General features: G+C 38.3%; 1 protein-coding gene across 2 annotated transcripts in view; it reads right to left on the bottom strand.

Annotated features, from left to right (window-relative positions):
- The window catches only part of LOC138039196 (lon protease homolog, mitochondrial-like), a 73728-nt gene that overhangs the window by 9819 nt on the left and 42150 nt on the right, over positions 1 to 21759 (bottom strand). For both annotated transcript variants that reach the window (XM_068885391.1, XM_068885392.1), the window contains 12 exons: positions 17134 to 17253; positions 15484 to 15658; positions 12122 to 12254; positions 11567 to 11709; positions 9649 to 9869; positions 9123 to 9261; positions 8528 to 8597; positions 7268 to 7320; positions 6960 to 7015; positions 2936 to 3023; positions 2286 to 2408; positions 1787 to 1903 (listed from right to left, as the gene is read on the bottom strand). In XM_068885391.1, coding sequence (XP_068741492.1) covers positions 1787 to 1903; positions 2286 to 2408; positions 2936 to 3023; positions 6960 to 7015; positions 7268 to 7320; positions 8528 to 8597; positions 9123 to 9261; positions 9649 to 9869; positions 11567 to 11709; positions 12122 to 12254; positions 15484 to 15658; positions 17134 to 17253 — 1438 coding nt within the window. The remainder of the gene's footprint in view (positions 1 to 1786; positions 1904 to 2285; positions 2409 to 2935; positions 3024 to 6959; positions 7016 to 7267; positions 7321 to 8527; positions 8598 to 9122; positions 9262 to 9648; positions 9870 to 11566; positions 11710 to 12121; positions 12255 to 15483; positions 15659 to 17133; positions 17254 to 21759) is intronic.

Genomic DNA, 21759 nt, shown 5'->3' with positions numbered 1-21759 from the left:
AAAATGACGTTTGCAAAAGCACTGATCTGTATAGTACTGCTCTGTTTCGTTTTGAAAGCTGGACTTCGAGGAAAACACAGGAAAAGATAATTGAGGTCTTCGATTCGTGGCTGTGGAGACGTGAACAAGGAGTGAGTTGGAAAGAGGGGCGAACAAACAATTGGGTCAGGAGAGAAGTAGATGTAACCTCCGAGCACGGAATGCGCTAGAGGAAGTGAAAAAGAGAAAGCTCAGAAACTATGACCAGCGGAAGTGACAGCTTAGCCGGTTAAGACAATGTTAGACAGAGAGGTATGAGCAAAAGGAAGGAAAAGAAGAAGGAGGAGTGAGTGGATACATAACATTAGCGAGCTTTAGATTCAAGGACGAGAACTTCTCATAGCACAACAGTGAGCGCGCGCAAACCGCCTCATTTTGGCGGGAAAAACGTGATACCATCTTCACTTTAGTACGAGGTTTTGCAAAAATGTCGTGACGGTCGTTTCAAAACAAGTCAACAACAAAGTAGCAGTTTTGGCATTTCTCGATCGGCAAAAAGGCTCAGTTACCAGCAATAAGAATAACTGAGCAAAATATACTGCCAACAAAGAGTAAGATCAGTCGTACGGGGTTTTCAGTTTTCTAAGTATTTCCGCTAAAAACGGGCAGTCAAAACTCGTACTCGTTCTCGTCCTCGTCCTAGAATCTAAAGGTCCCTATTGTAAAGTGGAGGGAGGATTTAAATTAACCAAGGAAGGAGACCATCGAAAGGGAATGTCACCGGCCCTCATAGGGATAAGACAAACTAAAATGATCTCTCTTCAGTTGACAAATTGCTGGATATCAATAGCTACATGTACCAGGCAAGGAATCAGATACAATGAAACATCCTTGATTTTCTGCGAAACGCAAGCAAATCTTATCCAGACGTTTGCGGAAAACACAAGACTAAAACTCTCCCTTAGCTATACCGTAAATTTCCGAAAATACGCGCCTCCGTGTGTAAGCCTCTCCAAATATACGCCCCCCAAAGCGGCAACGCAAAAAACCCTCCGTTAAATCGGCCCTCCAAATATAAGCCCCCCGGGAGCTTGCACTTGGAAAATTGCCCTCAAGTACAAATTGGAAAGTAAAACAAAGCAAAAACGATAAATTTAATTCCAACTATAAGGCTAGCCCAATCGATTTGGAAACGCAAATTTCCCTCCGCAGATAAGCCCTTCCTTCCTTGGAAAATTCCCCTCAAATACAAAGTAAAACAAAGCAAAAACGGTAAATTTAATTCCAACTATAAGGTTAGCCCAATCGATTTGGAAACGCAAATTTCCCTCCGCAGATAAGCCCTTCCAAAAATAAGCCCCTCGAAAGGGGCCTTTGAAAAATATAAGCCCCGGGGCTTATTTTCGGAATTTTAAGGTATATTTGGTCTGAGGATCTTGATATCAGCAGGCAAGTCAGAAATTTAAAGAAAACGACAAAACTGTTGAAATTACAAGACATGTTTCGACAGAAACTTCTGTCATCTTCAGTTGATTAATGTACAAAGCGTTAAGTTGAATTTATAAGTACGGAAAAAGTGCTAATTATGCCAGTAACAACGGAATGTACATAAACGTGACAATGTGAGAATTAAAAGGATACTTTTAGATTTACGTGATGCAGTTGTTGATTAAGAGAAGGTTGTTCTCTCTGAATTTGACGCTGAATGCCTTCAATTGCTTGCAAATCGCTACCTTTATGAAATTAAATTAGACTAGAAGAAACAAGTAACGTGTTGTATTGTGATATAGGGAATAAAGGCACACACCTGTGCAATTGATTTCTTCTCGTCCTCTACATATCCCGACACATTTATGATCTCCATTCTGTCTTTCAATGGTCCAGGAATTGTGTCTGTGATATTTGCTGTGCATATAAACAAAACCTGAGGGAAAAAAAAGCAACTTTAAGTCATTCCTCAGCAACAGAGGCAGCACGATGATGTCTAGATCGTCAAACAAACATTGACGACGGAATGGGCTACCTTCCTATCTTTCACGCCCGATGGATGTGTAAATTCTCCGTTGCGCACTGTCAGAAGCAACGAGAAACCAGTTGTATTTTATTGAAAGAATAGCGTTTGAGCTCATCATCTCAAAAAGAAAAAAAAATGGAAGAAAGAAATGTGGTGAATTCTTTCGCCACTCTGTTCTCCTTGGTACAAAGCAAAGGTGTCATTACTAATAAAATGACAAAAGGGAGAGATATTCTCCTCGCATTTGGAAACACCAGCCGGAACTCATCATGACTAAACTATTTACTGTTACCTTGGACAGATCCACCGGTACATCTAGATAATGGTCCAGGAAGCCTGAATTCTGCTCCGGATCAAGAAGTTCGAGGAGGGCTGAGGCGGGGTCTCCCTGAACACCACGACCTATCTTGTCAACCTGAAAAAAAAAAACCCCGCCCAAAAAAAAAACCGAGATGATGTTAAGTCACAAGCAGGCGAGAGCCAACTGAAAGCAGCCGCTTACATTACAGCAGCAATTAAGAGCAGTTCCACAGTTGATTTTGTTAACTGACTTGTCTAAAAACAACACGTGCAATATTACCCATCGTTAATTGTGACTGCAATGAATCCGCGTCATACTTTACAATAATCACAGAAACACTAGGCCGAAGGAAAATTTCATCTTCGAAGCACTTAACACTGGCCACAAGAGTAAAACTTAACTTAACCAAATACCGGCTTAATCGGAAATTATACTTACGTTAAGTGTCACTATTAAGAAAAAAAATTGGCAAATACTTCTCGAAAATGAGGTCAGGATCAGTGCTTATCACTACAAATGTAAATATTTTACTTGGCGCGCCTAAAACATTGCTTTTGTTGAATACAATTTCAGCGTAAAACTTCTCTATCGTGATACTGAAATTTTAATATGACATTTCATATTTGAAAGCTTATAATTACCTCGTCAATAAGAATAAGAGGGTTTTCCGTTCTGGTCTTCTTAAGACATTGGATAATTTTACCAGGCATGGCACCAACGTACGTTCGCCTGCGAAAAACATAGTGTTACCGAATATGACAATCCACAAATATTAATTAGCGAATAGAATAATGGCATATTACAAAAACGCTTAAGCACGACTAGTCTGTCAGAAGCATTGCATTTAATGAAAGGCGGACCCAACAAAATTTTTGGGATGTCAGGCAACGCTCCCCGCCACCAAAGGAACTCGGGAGAAGCGTTGTGTGATAACCCAAAAACGGCTGCGAAGGACTCTATACGGTAATTAGGGTCTAACAGAATTTCTTTCTCGATAACATACATGACGAAGCGGCGCATTTTTTTCGGCACTTGCAGAAAACTATAAAAGATAAGTTTTTCTTATCTTGCTGTTCTTGTTATTGTTTCTTCATTGTAGTTTGTTGTATAGTAGGCCTACACCAGCCTATGAATGCCAAATTTTAACCAGTTAATCAAATAAAGTTCTATGTATGTACAGTACACAGCTCTGGCAGATACCGCAGGACCATAAGACATACCATACATGTTGGGCGATAAGAGACCACCTAACAACGCGGTTGAAAAAGGCAAAGCAATCATCTCAAGTCAACCGCCGACCGCTACCATGCAGGAGACCTCAGGTTCGAACTTTGTCGGACTAACACAGCCCAGGGACACCGTTTCCATCGTTTCTCTTTACTCAATCATATCGTTTGAAAGTCGCTTTAGCTCAATCATTCCAACCTTGTTGCTTTAAGGTGACTCAAACCAGTTTCATAACTTTCAAGAAGCTCCATGATTTGGAAAGGTTTGGCTCTACAACACTGTACCACCAAACAGCTATGTTTTATACCGAGTGAAACAACGAAAATTATTATGGCTCACCGAAATGCACTCAATGTTGTGACTTGAAAGGTCACCATAGTAACAGGAAAACCATCTAAAACCACAAACGAAATCGGTGACCCCTATTTTTTAATGATGTAAAGTGATTACCAGGTCAAGCTGACACTCTTGGAAAAAAATTAAAATCAAATTCTCTTCTAGAGCAGATTCAGAGCTAACTTTACAATTGGAAAATTGTGTACCAAAACATTGTTGTTACTTGAAACAGTGTTGAAGAGTCAATCCTTCTAATAAGACAGTCTCTTGAGATTGTTGAAACCGATTTCAGCCAGTTTAAATTGCACAAAAACGTACTTTGGTTGACATTTGTTAGACAGAGATGGTTACGTTCAGGCTTGTCAAAAATTCTTCTAATATAACTGATTAGTTGGGTGGTGACCTCAACGCAGAAATTAAAGTGCTACCATGACCAAACTATTCTTCTTTTTCTTTGGATTTCAAAAATTTGTTAACTAAACACAAAATCACCCAAGGGCTGGCGCAGCGATGAGAGCACTCGCCTCCCACCAATGTGGCCCGGGTTCGCTTCCCAGACTCAGCGTCATATGTGGGTTGAGTTTCTTGGTTCTCTACCCTGCACCGAGAGGTTTTTCTCCGGGTTCTCCGGTTTTCCCCTCTCCACAAAAACCAACATTTGACTTGATCTCCATTGATTTGTTGATTTCGGTTTATAGAGTTCCCAATTAGTAGTGCTCCAGCGCTAGAAGACTTGACACTTTACTTGATAAATATATGTTATTTGCCAGCTGGGAGGTCCGTATAGCGACCGACCCTTATATGGTAAAAAACTTACTCATTTTTTCCCCTTTCTCTCCCTTACTTTCTGAAATCACTTTTTTAGTTCGTTACTCAAACAGCGCTCGAGAGCGTTAGATAATGACATAAAGCACTGTGTTTCCTTGCAGTCTTTCAAGCAAGCTATAAAAGGGCAACTTACAGAGCAGGCCTTTTTATAATGTTATCATGAATTATTTTATTCAATTATTTATAACTTAAGGACGTTCGCGCTAATTGTTTGTGCGCAACGTAACTGCGCAGGTAACGCGACTGTAATATGTCACGCATTACTTCGAGCATTGGTGAAGTTGAGGTTTGAAAACCTTTGCAGAAACCGTGGACGATAAGTCTTGCACAGCGTTGGATAAGAGAAGATCGTGATCAGTCAAAATTGATTAAAAATATTTAGGAAAGTCAAGTAGACTACTGCACGACTGATGTTCGCGTTGTTTTTATCAGTCGTGCACTAGTCTACTTGACTTTCATAAATATTGTTCAAGCATTAGTTAAAATAACATGGCGACAAAAACGCCGGGGAAAAAATTGCAGGCCGGCAAAAGAATGGCACCTTTCTTTCCGAATCATCATGAAACGTTGAAGAGAAGTGAGCGGGAGGATGTAAAAGCTCTGGAAAAGGTAGCTGCTGATCGAGTAGTGGCTGAATGTTTGGAAAACTCGAAGACGAACCGTTGCGTAAATTTAATGGGGTTGTTTCTTTTTTTAATGTTTTTATTACCCTACGAACTTAAGTTCAAAACCAATGTATGTTTTTGAAGTTCTTTTCCTTTACTTTCGTCAAAATAGAGCAGTATTTTCGTCCTCGTCGGCTTGAATAGTGCGGACCTGCGTGGAAAATGCAGCGATTAAATTTCACAAAAACCACACTCCAGAAGACAAGCATGACGGCAATGGAGAAATATTATAAAAAACACTAACCAAATGAAGATGACGACTGCTTAAAACTTCGTTGCTGTGCTCGAGAAAGCTTTGTTTTGGGGTAAAAACCTTTCATCCCTTCAACGATCGATCCTCTCCTGGGTTCCAGTCCTTCCCCGACAGGTCACGCAAAAACGTGACAAACGAAGTTTTCCAAGAGCTTCGTAAAATCACATCGATTTTACTCCCTTGGATCATCGGTGACCCCTATTTTTTTGATCATGAATCACTTACTCTACTTACTATCTACAAAATATGATAAAATCAAAAAAATCTCACCGTAAGAAGTTGTCTTTTTTTTAATTTTCTTTTCTCGTGCCATCGAATTCCGGTAGTGGTTGCAACGGATAGAGGTTACGAAAACGCTCGTCCAGGATGAACTCAACTGTTTACGACATCCCTAGCGGCATGAAATTATCTTAAAATCCCACCCCTAAAAACTTATGCACGGAAACCTTCACTCTAACAGTTTATTTTTAGGATTTTCGATGGATGAGCAGATGAGGCTACCTTTCGTTATTATGACAGATTTATCGAAATTAAGGCATTTTTCCACTGCCATTATCTCCGAAACAAAGTCGGTGACCCCCAATTTTTATTTTATTTTTGGAGTAAGTACTTTATGACCTAACTCAAGGCGGGAAATGAAGAAAATCTCACCGTAGGAAGATTTTGGCGCGAACGTCCTTAAATAGTTTAGTATTTAACGTATTCAAGTCTTTCGAGGATGATCCTATTAAAGTTCTATTCTACTCAATGTAGTATTAAAGCGACTTACAAACTGAACGTTTCAAAGAGAAATATTTTTTATTTGAATTCTATTTCCAAACCTCTTGTCTAAGAAAAAGTAACTTCTGTATGTAAACGGCTGAATTAATCTGTAGCACAGGAGTTTCTGGTTTTCAGACTTTTAAACTTGTGTTTTGCATATATAATAAGCTGCAATTAACTGTTGAAATTTTAAGGATTTAAGTGTTTGTGCAAAATTTTCGTAGTTTTTGCGAAAAGGAGATGTATGTATGGATTTATATTCCATCTAGACATGAATTAGAAGGAAGGTGAGCGAAATCAACGGTATTTTTTATTTCCGTTGACCCATTTGAATCATGAGCTGACGCTTACACGCTGAAATAGCTAGTGAGTAAATGATGTCACTTTTCCCTTGATCCAATCCTTTGAGGTTGGAGCGTGAGTAATGGCGGACCGTGAAGTGCAAAACCTACACTCAAAGTAAGCAGCCTCTGTATAAAAATCAATGCTCGAAATTTTTCCAGTCACGTTTTAAGCAAACACATTTTCAGAATCTGAAGAAAAAAAGGAAGTGGATTTTTGATCATAGTAGCACTTTAATTTGTGTACACTAACCTGTGACCTTTGATCTCTGCTACGTCTGTCATACCACCAACACTGAACCTGAAATACTGAAAAAGTTGCCTATAAATATATATAAATCTCACGGCTAGGAGTATAATTTATTATTACATGTCTCTTAGCGTTTTAACTTGACTTTATTTTAAATCAAATTATAACAATGGCCACCACGGAAATCCGAGCAGTCCAGAAAAGAGACCAGAGAAAATCCAGTTACTTACGCTTTTTTTTTTTTTAATTCTGTTGTTTCTCTTTCCTAAGAATCTTATTAGATATCAAGATTAGATACTAGATTGTTTTACCTGTCTGTTGAGAGCTCTTGCAATCGATCTGGCAATACTTGTTTTTCCCACACCTGGAAACATGACCATCAGTTTAAATTCAGAACAATAATTATGGCCCAACCTACATCACTACAAAAAGTAATTGGGAATAACGACAGACATTGAACCAACAGAAACTGGTAGATCGCCAGATTTGTGATACAAGCAAGATGCTGGTGGTTTTTTCCATGAGCATGCATTGGATGTGAGATGGATTTAACTCTGGGAACAAAACAACCTACAGGGGCACCAAACAATAAACTTCAGCGAAAATATGTGTTTAGGAGAGTCAAGCTGTTCTAAGAGTCTTCGGCTCTACTTTGCCGCACAGCTATAGATTTCTTTACTAAAACATCACCTAAAAGATTCGCAAAAAGGAAAAAGTGGTCCCTTACGTTTTCGGAAGGGATATTTTTGCAATTTTTGGCACTTAAAAAAGTCACCTATAGCAGTTTCGGATGAGCAAATGGTTTGCTGGGAAGTTCTTTGAAGGAAACGTTCAGCCTGCAATTTCTGAAATGAAGATTTCATTCCCTAAAATTGTCGGAAACTTCAATTTCCAGCCAAGATATCCGAACAAATTCTTCTAGGTGACATTTGGCGCCAAAGGTGCTTAAGTTGTGTTTCCTGGTTAAAAAGGAAATGAATACGGGATTTAATTATTTACAGGGCTAAAAATGTTTTGAAAAAAGTTATTTTTTTTATAAAAAACCAAACGTCTTGGACACTAAGGTCACCCTTCAGGGTAAAAAAAGGATACACACCAATGGCAACAGTTTTGCTACCTTGATTCATTCAGATGTCACATAAAACGTAACCATCCAACAATTAACAATTATTCCACGGGCGCGCGAAATTTCGCTTTCCGGAGAAAAAAAACTTTTAGCTTAGCAACGCTTAGCGCAATCATTTACCATATAAGGTCAAACTAAGGTATATGATCTGATAACCGAGATTGAGAGAACCAATCACATCACGAGGAATGCATAACCGAGGTTGAAAATTTAATAATAATTGTTAATTATCATTCTTATCGGAGCGGATTCACTTTAACTAAGAGCTAATGTTTGAAACATCAGCTTTCAAATTTCTTTACTGTGGTAAATTTACCATATTATCACCCAGTTAATAAACCAATTTTTGTGTTTTACTTTCCCACCAACGCAGCATCACAGATTCTTTAGAAACTAAACCCCTTCATCCATTTAACATTTGAAAAGAAATACAGTGATTACTAACCTGGTGGACCTGTAAAGCAAAGAATTTTACCCTGCACAGATTCATTTAACTGACTCACAGCAATGAACTCCTACAAGAAATAGAATCATACAGTTGGCAAATTGAAGACTTTTCTTATCACAACCTCGTCATATCCACGTTTTAACCAAGGTCCTGTATAACCTCAAATTCATTTTAAACCACGACATCTTGATCCCGTTTTCCTCAATTTTTGAAAAAGATCGCTCTGACAACAACGCATGCATACCCATTTGTTATACACTGGTTACTGCTTATTATTAACCTTATTCATAAATGTTGGTCAATTTCTACATTTCTTTTGTCCAAGTACAAATTAGCCTACCAAGTCTCCATACCACACGGTAAATCGAAAAGAATTCTTGCGCTAAAATAAGGCTTGGTAGGCTATAATTTGCACATTAGCGATAGAATAATAAAACAGGGTCATTTATGAATAAGGTCTAGTTTAAGCTGTGACTTGCTGAACTAACAAAATTACACAACCAAAATTATAGTCACGAATCCATTCTATTATGCCACACACACAGTACACTCTATGTGTAATGCATAATAAAGCTGCTGTTATAAACCCTACCAATATCCTGTCTTTAATATCCTGTAGTCCATAGTGATCTTCATCCAGAACTTCCCGTGCTTGATTGATTTTGAAGTTCTCTTCGCTATGAATACCCCAGGGAATGCTAGTCAACCAATCCAGGTAATTCCGTGTCACACTAAAGATCAAAGTGGCGACAAAAAATATCAAACTTGATGAAGAAGCCAATATTACGAAAGAACCGCCTATTCCTGCACTATTGTTTCCATAGGACTACTGGGTGAGAACAAAATGTAGCCAAATGGTGTTATGGGTGAATAGCATACGACTGTTTCAAATAAATCTTTCACTTGTAACAAAAATGAAACAAACACTAGGTTGTAATAGAGATGGAACTTGAATAATAATAACCATCATTGTCACTTTCTTTTTATTTGGGTCATAATGATATTTCTATCACATATATTCAAAATTTGCATAAAAGACTTTCTTTGAGTCAGAATACAAATTTAGGGCAAACTAAACCATTGTAGGCAAAGAGCTAAGTAAGAGTTTCATTACTCACTTAAATTCGGAAGAATGCGTATCCAGGAATGCTAACTTGCTAAGTTCTTCTTCAATAACTTCCTCAGCATGACTGGGTACATTCAGATCCTTTATTCTGTCACGGAACTTCTCTCCAACAGCATCCTTGTCTTCCTTCTCCAATCCAAGCTCCCTTTTGATAATCTTCAGTTGCTCCTGGAGAAGGAATTTCTTCTGTTGTTTGTTTACTTTTTCCTCAACCTGGAAGCAGAGTCAATAATATCAATAATTTTAAAGTGATTACTTGTACATTTAGCACAATGACCTACTGTAAAATCCAGTGTTTAAGTTTGTTATTTGTACTTTGAATTCCCTAAAACACAGATGAAAATATCATGTAAAATTCATAAATACATTTGGAAATATTCCTTTGTTTTGTTTTATTCACTACTCTCTTCAAAGACTATCATAACCTTTTTGATTCATTGAAAAGACTACTACTAGTGAACTTGAAAATAATGATTATGTCATTGTAAGTCCAAACATACCGGTACACCCAACAAAATTGAAAATGTGATGAAATTTCAATGTCAACTCAGCGTCAACTCAGTCATCTTGACAGACATGGTGATTTTGGTAAATTTGGCAAACTTGATAAATTACTATCTATCTTAGGTTGACATTTGGTTATACAGCTGTAGATACATGTAGTGCACAAGTCATCCTTAAATCCAAATTGTCAGACTTAGGAGTCTATTCCACGAGTGGATTGCAAGCTACCTTCATGAAAGATCCCAATATGTCAATGTCAACGGTGCAAGATCAAAGCTACGACAAATCGCTATCAGTGTTTCCCAAGGTTCTCTACTGGGACCCAGACTCTTTGCAATATATGTCAACGACCTATCAAATTCGTCCGAAATCAGATGTATCCATATGTTTGACTTCAGAGTATGGAGCTGTAAGAATCATCCGACCGTTCACACTGGAAAGACTGAGGCTATGCTGATTTCCAGCCATGCTTTTGTTGGTCCATTAAGACCTCTTATGTTCGGAAATTCTTACTTCACCACTAAATCCACTTGCTTAGGGGTTGAAATCGACTATAAACTGAACTGGAAACCCCAAGTTAAAGCACTGCATACTAAGTTTGGAGGAAAGCTAAAATTCCTGAAAAAGTTTAAAGCCCTTCCCTCAAGTGTCTTGGAAGAAATACGTACATTTCAAAGGGATTGTACCAAGCATCACTTACTGCATCGCTATTTGGGGATCTTGCTCACCATCTGCATTTTATACTTTGGAATGTTTGCACCTGAAAGCAGCCAAACTAATCCACAAACTCCCTACCGAAACTCCTGACACTGACGTTCTTGACCTTGTAAAATGGAAACCACTAGTCTATATTTACAAGCGTAGGCTCGCTTCTATAATGTACCAGGTCTATCATAATAGTTTACCTGATCAATTCACAGCCCTATTCAAAACACGCAACACTAATACTAATTATAATTTAAGGCGTATTAATCACTTCTCGCATGTACCGTACAATAGCAACATTGGGAGAAATAGTGTAAGGTATAGAGGGCCCATTGTTTGGAATTTATTTCCTGAAGCCATCAAGGACGCTTCCTCCTATCAACTTTTTAAACAAAAACTTAGACAGGCCTCAAAGATACTGGACCAAATTCAATTCGAAAAAGAAGCCTGTCTGATAACATCAAAACAATCAGATTTTTATATTTTTAGTTTTTAAATTTTAGAAGTTTTTATTATTTTCGTTTAAGGTTTTGTAAATATAGATTTTAATTAAGTTGTTGGCAGGTCCACACCAGCCTTCAGGTTGCCGCAAACTGACCTGCCTTAAAAAATAGTATATGTATGTTGTACGAGGCCAGGTGATGCCACAAGGATAAAAAGCACATGTGCTGAATAAAAGCTGAAACCTCGTACACACTCACCTCCTTACCAAGTTGCTGTTGCAACTGACACACGGCAAGCTCTTTCTTCAGCAGCTCGAGAGTAAGTCGCAATCTCACAGGAACCTTGGTCTCTTCAAATACTTCCTGAAGCTGAGCTGTCTCGGCACTGGTCAGGGCTGCGCCTGCATTGTGCAAATGGACAAAAATTAATAAAATTGCAATATACCACATGAGCCTGCAGAAACACTTGTGGTTAGATGTAGCATTAAAGAGCTTTTTTGCAAGGAGTTGTCATTAATTTTGACAGCATCTCCTATCCATCAGCACATTACTATAGTAACTGTATTTTGCCTTACTTACTTTAAATGATCAACAATCACATGCCCCCTTCTGTATACTTGTTTTGCTTAATTAGAAATTATTTTGTTGTTGTTGTTTCACTACAGAGTGATTTAAGAGATTTAATTAGCTACAGTACAGGTGTTCTTGATTCTTTTTGACGGTAATTTCCTCCACAAACAATTCCTTAAGATGGAGCATGTAGACACGTCATGTAAGCACTATCTTTTTAAAATACTGATGCAATCCACATACCAAAATCAGCCAGATGAACAGGGTTATCTGCAACTTTTTTACCACCTTCAATGAGCTGAGCCAGAAACTCTTTGTACAAGGGGTTCAACGAGATTATATCTCTGATAGTTTTGATGACTTCAGCAGCAAGAGCCTGTTTAAAAGACACAACAGACAAGTCAGTTGCTGTATCACTATTAAAATTATACTAATTAACAAACCAAGGCTTGGACTTAAGACAGAGGGCACTGTTACACTTGTCAGGGCTTAATTCTATTTTGTCATCATCCAGTGTTGGGATCCCATGAGATTGCACAATCCTATCCCAGAAATCAATGCGAATCTTTTCCTGCTCCTTGGCAGACATCTTTACAATAGCTCTGCAAAATTTTGCTGGATTTCTTTGAAAATTACAGTCCGCAGGACTGAAGTTGTGTATTTCTTTTGTCTCTTTGACTCGACGAGTACCAGTAAACAGTTGCTCACTTTGTGGTCACAATATGCTGAAATCAGCCGTGGCCTCAACCGAGATGTCAAAACGTGACGGGAACAATCACTTGAACATCTCCACCGGAGATGTTAATTCTGTCCGGCACTCACAGAGTTCGAATCAGGACAGCGAGAAAACCACAACAACTATGCAGCTCACAAAAGCCATTAACCAAAATGCTATTTGGAGATGACTTGCCAAAGTCAGTAAAGGAGATTTCTGAAACCAATAAAGTCAGTGCCCAGGTTTCATCAAAGCATCCAGCATAACACCTCAGACATTCAAGAAGGCCGAACTTTCCCCAAAGCCAGCACAATCAGAATCATAAGCCTTTTTTATGGAAGTCTCAGGGTCCAGCGACGAGATTACTCCTACACCACAAAAGGAAGAGGAAACCAGAACAACCACAGTAGCACTTACTAAGTCCCAAAACCACCTAGATTGCCAGGTGAGTCTTGATGATGATACCAATAATGACCACACAATTACTGTACCATTTGTCGCTGGTCAACTGAAACAATTTGTCTGTATGGCAAACCATAACTTCTGATCATTTCATACTTAGTGCTGTAAAGGGGGTTAAAATTAATTGAGTTTGCTACCTATCCGAAGAAGAAGATTATTCCCCAAGAATACAATTTCAATGCAACTGACGTTATTATTATTGACAACCAATTGGAGAAGTTTTTAGACACAGGAGTTATTGAGAAACACAATCAAGAAAACATAATTAGGCTCATATCGACTGATACTTAATTGGAAATGATCTGAATGAGTTTGTGAAACATCACCATTTTAAAATGGAAAATCTTGAAAGTGCTATTATTTGTATGAGCCCCAACTGTTACATGTACATGGCTAGTATTGATTTATAAGATGCTTATTACTCTGTGTCTATAGACCTAAATCACAGGAAATACCTCTGATTCAAATGGAAGAACCCAGTTGTTTCAGTGTACTTGTCTTCCAAATGGATTATGTAGAGCTCCAAGAATATTCACAAAACTTTTGAAACCAGCAAGTTCTGTTTTAAGGAGCAAAGGTTTTGAAAACGTGGTATATTATCTCAAAGGGAACACCTTTTCTGATTGTGAAACAAATATATCTACCACAGTCAGGTTATTTACAGACTCGGGTCTGACACTAAACATGGCAAATTCAGTCCTTATACCAAGTCAGGTCATCACTTTTCTAGGCTTTGTATTGAATTCAGTTCAAATGACGGTATCACTAACACCTTCCAAAGCCTTGAAATTAAAATCCAAAGTGATCGTCCTGCTTGACAACCAGTCCCCCACTGCATGGTATACGGACCGCCTCTGAAGTGATTGGCCTTATGGATGCAAGTTTTCCTGAGATACCGGTAATGCGGTTTTGAATCTTTCATGAAATTTTCAGATAAAGCAAGATCTGACCTTCAGTGGTGGATTGAGAATAATACAACCACATCAACCACTGTCACATTTCACGTATACATGTCACCTATAAAGCAGCCAGCAAAGATACTATATCTCGGTGGATTACCCCTTTGACACCCAAACCTGCCTAAACCGGCCAGACAGTATTTTACTCTGTCTAAGGCCAGACGATTTTACTCATCAATGAGGAACCCCTGGGAGTCAGTGGGTTAAAACCACCTTTAGTTAGAACTTGCTGCAATTGATTTAAGTCGCTTTAAACCTCATAGTATGAGGTCTGCGTCAGCCAGTACAGCTGCAGTAGCTAAGGTTCCTGTTGACATTATTCTTCACACTGCAGGTTGGTCAGGACTTTGCACTTTAAATTTGCAAAGTATTATAAGAAACCAATTCAACAACATAGAGAGTTGGCAAAAGTTCTGTTGGACAGTACACAGCCAGTGTAACCTATTTGTCACTCTCTGTCAGTGAGATTTGAGCCATTGAAGAAATAAATGTTGTGTCACCTGACATATTGGATATTTGTTATCTTTGCGCTCACAAATACAGGTTTTAAACATCTCATGGGATCCCTACACTGAATGATGACCAAATAGAATTGAAAATTAAACGACACTTACCTGTAAGCTGACGTTTGATGGTAATTTTATTGAGTCATCAGGAAGTGTAAGGGATCACATGCCCACCATTATACTACAACCCACCCGATTTTACATGTAAACTTCAGTCTTTGTTTGCCTTTAAAAGTTGATTTCTGGGATAGGATTGTGCAATCTCATGAAATCCCTTACACTTCCTGATGACTCAATAAAATTACCATCAAACTTCAACTTACAAGTAAGTTTCATATAATTTTCAATCAAAAGGTACTAAAGCTAAAATTCTGGATAAATAGATCATGCAATTTTTCATTTGATTCCGTCTCTTGATCTCGTTTTCAAGTAAACAAGGTACACAAAGACCTTCTGTTAAAGGTTAAACCAACTTGAATGTCTTGCAAAATGACTAGAGAGTCAAATGTCAAAAGGCTAGTACATAATTGACTGTGATGATAAAATAATTCAGTAGCTCTACCACTAATCAGTAGGAGAGAGCTACATGTACCGTACATGATGTATGATGTTTAAAATAGCTTCCAGTAAAATAGCTCCTAAATTCCATTACTGCTATTACAGGTACAGTATGTTTCAAGAATTGTGACGTTGTTTTCAAAACGTCAAACACTGGACACTTCTCTTCTTCAACAATAAACCTTTAATTCATTTGCTTGTCACTCTTAGGAAAAATCATTGTACATTTTGTTATTTTTGCATGGAGCAGTTAAAATGTTTTCCTCCTACATGAATTTTACTATTTACTTTTCAGTACACGTGTTTAATATTTAATATGAAAACACATTATTCTATACTTATCACTCAGTTCTGATAACTCATAAGTAGAGAAAAATAAAATAATAAATGAGTTTGTACATGTACCTTGACTTCTTCTGTTAATTTAAATGGTTCATGTAGCACATTTTCCACTTTCACCATCAAGATTGGTTTTTCCTTCTGAGGCACAGGTGTCTCCAGAGGTAGATCTGGTGTGGCCACAGAATCTAAGTTCTCCTCAGTATGGAAAGAATACTCAAGAGTATCTGTGATTCTAATTCTGAAATAATACAACACCACAGGAAAAAGGACTATTAATCCCTGGTAGGTGGGGGGCAGGGGGACTTTGGATATGAAAGGGGTGGCCTGGGGATGCTCATTGGAAATTTTGAATTATACCCCTAAAAGAGACCAATCTGGGAATGGCCCAGGCTTCTTTTAACCCTAAAGGAGACCTTATTTAAAACACATTAAATAATATTTTTATATTTCTCTGCATGCAACCCTAAAACGAGACATTCATGGCTACGTAGTCAGAACTCCCTCAGTGAGACCAAAACCTGAAATTTACATCCCTAAGGGATACGCCCCTTTTCCCCTCGCCCCAGGATTAATTCATTTTCAATATATGGTATCCCCTATGGTATCCAAATGCTTGGTTTACACAGCATCATAATTCAAGCATTATTTTGATCAATTTTAATCACTGGTATCTTGTAGAGCGTGTACATGTGTTGTTGCCTTCCCTTTCAATTTTGTTGATTTAAATACAGTAATTACTGGTCAACAGTAATAATCAATTCCGTACTGCATCATGCTTTCATTTTATCAACTCATCAATAATTTGTACTGTAATGACAGATGAAAATTCACCACACATTAATTTTTGTTAGAGTCCGTTCACTTACATGTAGATTACAAGTGCATGTAATATGTGACACATGCCTTGAAGTGTAGCAAGCTTGTGATGATTCTTTACACATATGATGATTATCATAATGACAAAAATTAATTGTAATAACAATGACAGTGGCAATAACAGCGAAAATCATAATGTCAGTGATGATATACTACATGCTGTAAGAAAGCAGATAAAACTCATTAAGACCCATATACATGTACCGGTATCTGGATATTTTTGAAAACTCTGCTGAGACTTTTCCCTCCATTTTTACCTCCCGTCCACATGAAGATGGCATTTTCAGTCACTGGAAGCAAAGGTTTTTGAAAAGCTTTCCAGACTATTGATCTTTTCAAACGGAGGTTTATGGTATTCGTGTAGACAGGTGAAAATGGAGGTTTTTGAATACAATGACATCAGAGGCTCATGATACCACAGAGAATGCATTCATGCACATTCTCTATAGGTGGAGGCCATCGCTTTTGAACAGTTTTTTTTTTGTGTGGATGCAGATTTTCATATATGAAGAAAAAAACTCTGTTTGCCAGAATATCCAGATTTGTGTGGGTAGGGCCTAATTTTGACAGGATTATCAAAACAAAGGTGGCTGTTCAAAGTGAAAATTTTAGCTCTAAAACAGACTGAAGAACTCTAGCTTTCTCCAGATTCCTGATTTACACTATTCATTCAATTTCTTTGCCTTTGAGTTTGAAACATCTTACAGGACACTGTCGCTCATATTGTTATAATTATTAATAAGTAGACATACATTTTGTTGATTTTCGTTAATCTCCGAACAAAAGGATATACCGTGAAAATATCATAAAGCTTCCTAAAAATGACAACAGACAAACCTTCTGTGGCCCAGAACTACCATCCTAATTTTATCGCCCATGTCATATAACTCAGTTATCTGAACAAACGCTCCAATCTGGTAGATATCATCCAGACTTGTAATTGTCTCAGCTTCATTACTACAAAAAATGACAGTCATGTCAATTCCTTTTGATACAGATAGCATCAACACCATGTAAACCTTTTCACTGTGTAACTAAAGTTATGCTGGTCACGTAAAATACCCAATACCCAATCGGAGTTGGATCGTCTACATCGTAGATTACGGTAAACACCCGCATATAAGAACAAGTGGATTAAGAACATCAGGCTGAAAGCACCATATAAATAAGAACAAATTCAGGCTGATAAATAAAGTATGTTCTTAATATACAGGGAAAGGGTATTAGGATAAGGAAACAATTCAGTACAGTAACTTACATCAAAGTACTCTGGTGTTCAGGACGATTACAAACTATAAAATCTATTACAAAACAGCATTATATGTTAATTAAACCTCCAGTCATATATAGTTTGAAGTATTTCTGAAACCAATTTTAAGAACATTTTAAGAACACTTTTAGGCTGATTTCTCACTAAATGTGTTCTTATATGCGGGTGTTTACTGTATACGAGTTTGGTCAGTTGACCCGTCTAATACTGGTCATGCGACCAGCAGTTAGTTCGCACAAAAGACAAAGCAATCAGCCAGCCGGTGTAAAATCAAAAGCCGTTTAATGCTAACCCAAGATTAAAAATTAACCAAGGAGTTTATTTCTTTACTCCCAAATGTTGTTCAAAGCTGATATGCGGCAAAATCTTACATTAGAGAAAGTCAATCTTGAAAAACAAAAATAAGCATGAGAAACGTCACTAAAAAGTTGAAAAATATGGAACCAAATTTTCCGCTAATCCTGGTTAAAAGTTAATCGGTTTTTGAACAACCGGACCCCGGGGTAAAATGCAGCAGACCGGTAAATATAATTCGCTATACGAGAATTTTCTGCAGGGAGCGTATGTTTATTTCTACAATACTCGTCACAAATCGTTGAAACAGACACCGTTTCCACAAAAATCCTGAGATTTCTACTTCACACATTTTTCCCGCATGAAATGTGCCTTCTCCTTCCCCAATGTTGAGCCACGCGTGTTTTGAAGCACTGAGACCACTGTGATACCCAAATCAACATTGGGGAAGGGGAAACAGACACAAGCGTTTCAAGATTTTTGACGAGCGTTGTAGCTGTTGCGAAGGATTACATTTTATTACATCCCGTAAAAAGCGATTACAATGCTTGCCTTATGCCACTTGAATTGTCTTAAACCGACCAAAATTATGAAACTGGATGGAAACCCGGAGCTCGTGAACGTATTTTATTTAGTGAAGGAAAATTTGGTGCGACTCAGTCACGCAAAATGAGTGAAAAATCAAAAGACACCAAAAATAACCAAACGGTCCAGCCCTAAGCCCTATAAACCATTTTGGTAGACTGAAAGTTAAGCTCGAAACCTCGTATTTAAAGCGAGGTTATCCTCTTTGTAGCGATCGCTAATTCTGGTAACATCGTTACTCAAGGATTCATGACGCGATCTCTTACTGAATTGCATAACTAAATGTTAGCTCTAAGGAATCCTCTCCACCATGATATCACCCAGGGCTCGGTTGCTCAAAGCCTGGTTAGCGCTAACCGTTGGTTTCTATATGTAGTGTGCTCTAGATGACTGACTGGCTCATCCTTAATAAACTATTTCACATTGAATGTCTCGGGTTTAGTGTAGGCAGAATTAACCAAACGGTCCAGCCCTAAGCACTTGTCCCATGATGTTTACACTCTGGAGCAATCTGGAGAAAGGAAGTTTCACCGCTGTCAGACCACTTGTGCAAAGACGTTTTACTCCGTAAACAGAGCTTTTGTCACGCTTTTAATAGTAGTTACGCAAAATGCATGAAGGTCAATATAAAGTGAAACTTCAACCGGCGGGAAACACATTTCAGCACACATCAAAGCCGTCTTACATTTTCACAACTTGATCATGAGATAAGATCAAAAGATGATGCAAATCAAGAAACGAATGATCATCCTCGCTATCCGACTTGCAGCTCCCGCAGAACCGCGTAACTTCCGTTCTGACTGCATTGCGTGACGTGACATGTGACTCCTCCTCCCACATTCAAACAGAGTGGATATAAAATACAACCAGTAAGCGAATAATCCATGGTATACCACGAAATGACTTTGCATGACCTTTTTATACTGTGTCACAGAAAATATATACGCCTTTGAAATCAATGCGACATTACGAGCAGGGATAGTGCAGTGGTGAGAGCACTCACCTCCCACCAATGTGGCCCGGGTTTGGTACCCAAATCCGGCGTCATAATATGTGGGTTTTTTTTTTTTAATACTTTAATAGGACCTTCTATCAGGGTTTTTCAGATATTATTTACAAAAATGTATGATAAAAAGAATTTTATAATAATGATATAAAAATCCCTAAGATATGCTGGAGTCCTTAAGGAACGAGTTCAACAGTTGGCTTTTCAAAGTCTTTTTGAAGCTACGAAGATTTGTGTTTTCTCTGACATCAGCGTTCAGGTTGTTCCAAATTTTTGCGGCTCGATAAGCAAAGGTACGTTGACCTGCTGCTGTTCTAAAGAGTGGTATTTGTATAGTGTTTGCGTTCCGTGTGTTACAGGTGTGGATTTTTGAACGCTTTTTGAATTTGCTAGTAAGATATTGTGGAGCTATACCATTTATGCATTTGAATGCTAAGATTGAGTCTCTATATTGTAATTGTTCTCGAACAGGGAGCCAGTTCAGATGACGTAGCAATGGTGTCACATGGTCGGATTTCTTTGAGTTCGCGATGATCTTGCATGCAAAGTTTTGGATCGACTGTATTTTGTTGATATTCTGCGCTGTAGTGTTTGACCAGACGGAAGAACAGTACAGCATTTTACTGAAGACGACTGATTCTATCAGAAGCTGGAGAGTTTCCTTGTCAAAACTTTTCCTGACCCGGTTAATCTGAGAAAGCTTGGAAAAGCATGATGATACTATGCTTGTGATGTGATGATCATACGTTAAATGAGGGTCGAGTAGATCCCCCAAGTCCTTAGCTGATTCTGATGGCTTTAACTTTTCTCCTAAGAATGACATGCTGAGATCTTCAGGTAGTCTGCTAAGCATCTGCCTGGTTCCAAGGAGTAAGAATTTAGTTTTGTCAGGGTTGATTAGTAGATGGTTCTCGCTAAGCCATTGGGCTGTTCTAGTAGATCTTGTTCGAGCTTTAGGATGGACTGGTCTATAGTTGAAATGATAGAAATAGCTTTGATAGTCCACGTAAGACTCAATTTGGCAAGAGGTCGTTGTCGATGGTAAGTCGTTCAAGTAAATGCAAAACAGTTATGGAGACAGGATTGCACCTTGAGGGACACCATGGGTAACAGGTAGAGAATCAGAATGAGTGGAATTGATTCTGACATATTGGCAGCGGTTTAATAAATAGCTCCTGAACCATTCAACAGTAGAGGGCGAGACACCAACGGTTGAGAGTTTTTCCAATAGTTTTTCCGGCGTGGTTTATACTGTCAAAGGCCTTGGAGAGGTCTAAGAGCACTAGCGCAGTTATTTTTTTGTCATTCACGGCTTCAAGGATGTTGTCTGTAAGGAGTATGTTCAAAGTCTCCGTCGAGTGAGATTTTTTGTTCCCGCTTTGATGCGATGTAAGTAACTTATTTTCTGTGAGATAGCTGTTAAATTGATCTAAGACAATTCTTTCGCAGACTTTAGAAGCTATGGGTAGAAGTGAGATCGGTCTATTATTTGCTGCTACCTCGTGATCTCCATCTTTCAAGATTGGGATGACTTCTGCTTCTTTCCATTTAGCCGGGAAAGAACTGGTTAGGATAGAACAATTGATGATATCAGTTAATGGGCCTAGTATAACATCAAGGCAATCTTTGAGTACGCGAGCTGTTACTTTATCTGGACCAGGAGATTTATCTATTGGTAGCGATTTGACAACTCGGCGGACCTCTTCGCATGATACAGATTTTAGATTCAAAAGACCTGGAGTGTTAGAGCTTGGATTGGTATCCGATAGCCGGAGCCTGGCTGTTATGTTGCTCTTTTCCATCAGGCTTTGCGATGATGCTTCAGCGGCGTTTTGGCCAACTTTCGAGAAAAACAGGTTAAATTCGTTGGCGATGGTTGACAGGTCTTTCGTACAAGAGGACTGTTGGTTTTCTTTGGAAGATACAGCACGGTTGATTATCTTCCACAACGCTCTGGGGCTGTTTTTGTTAGCTTGGACATCATGGAACGTGTAATTGTTTCCGGCATCACATAACATTTTCTTGACCTGGTCTCGAGACTGCTTGAGTTTGTTGCTCTTCTGCTCTGCTCCGAGAGGTTTATCTCCGGGTACTCCGGTTTTCTCCTCTCCTCAAAAACCAATATGATTTGATATGTATTAATTAGATTTTAGTTCATTTGTGCACGACCCCACGTCAAGCTATTCAGCTTTAAACATTATCATGCGAAAATAAAGGTCTATTATTATTATTATCATCATCATCATCATCATTATCATTGTTATTATTATTATTATTAATATTATTATTATTACATGCGACCAGTGCT

The sequence above is a fragment of the Montipora capricornis genome, chromosome 2, assembly GCF_036669925.1.
Source record: "Montipora capricornis isolate CH-2021 chromosome 2, ASM3666992v2, whole genome shotgun sequence".
Classification (NCBI taxonomy): domain Eukaryota; kingdom Metazoa; phylum Cnidaria; class Anthozoa; order Scleractinia; family Acroporidae; genus Montipora; species Montipora capricornis.
This window is presented reverse-complemented; position numbering and strand designations above follow the sequence as displayed.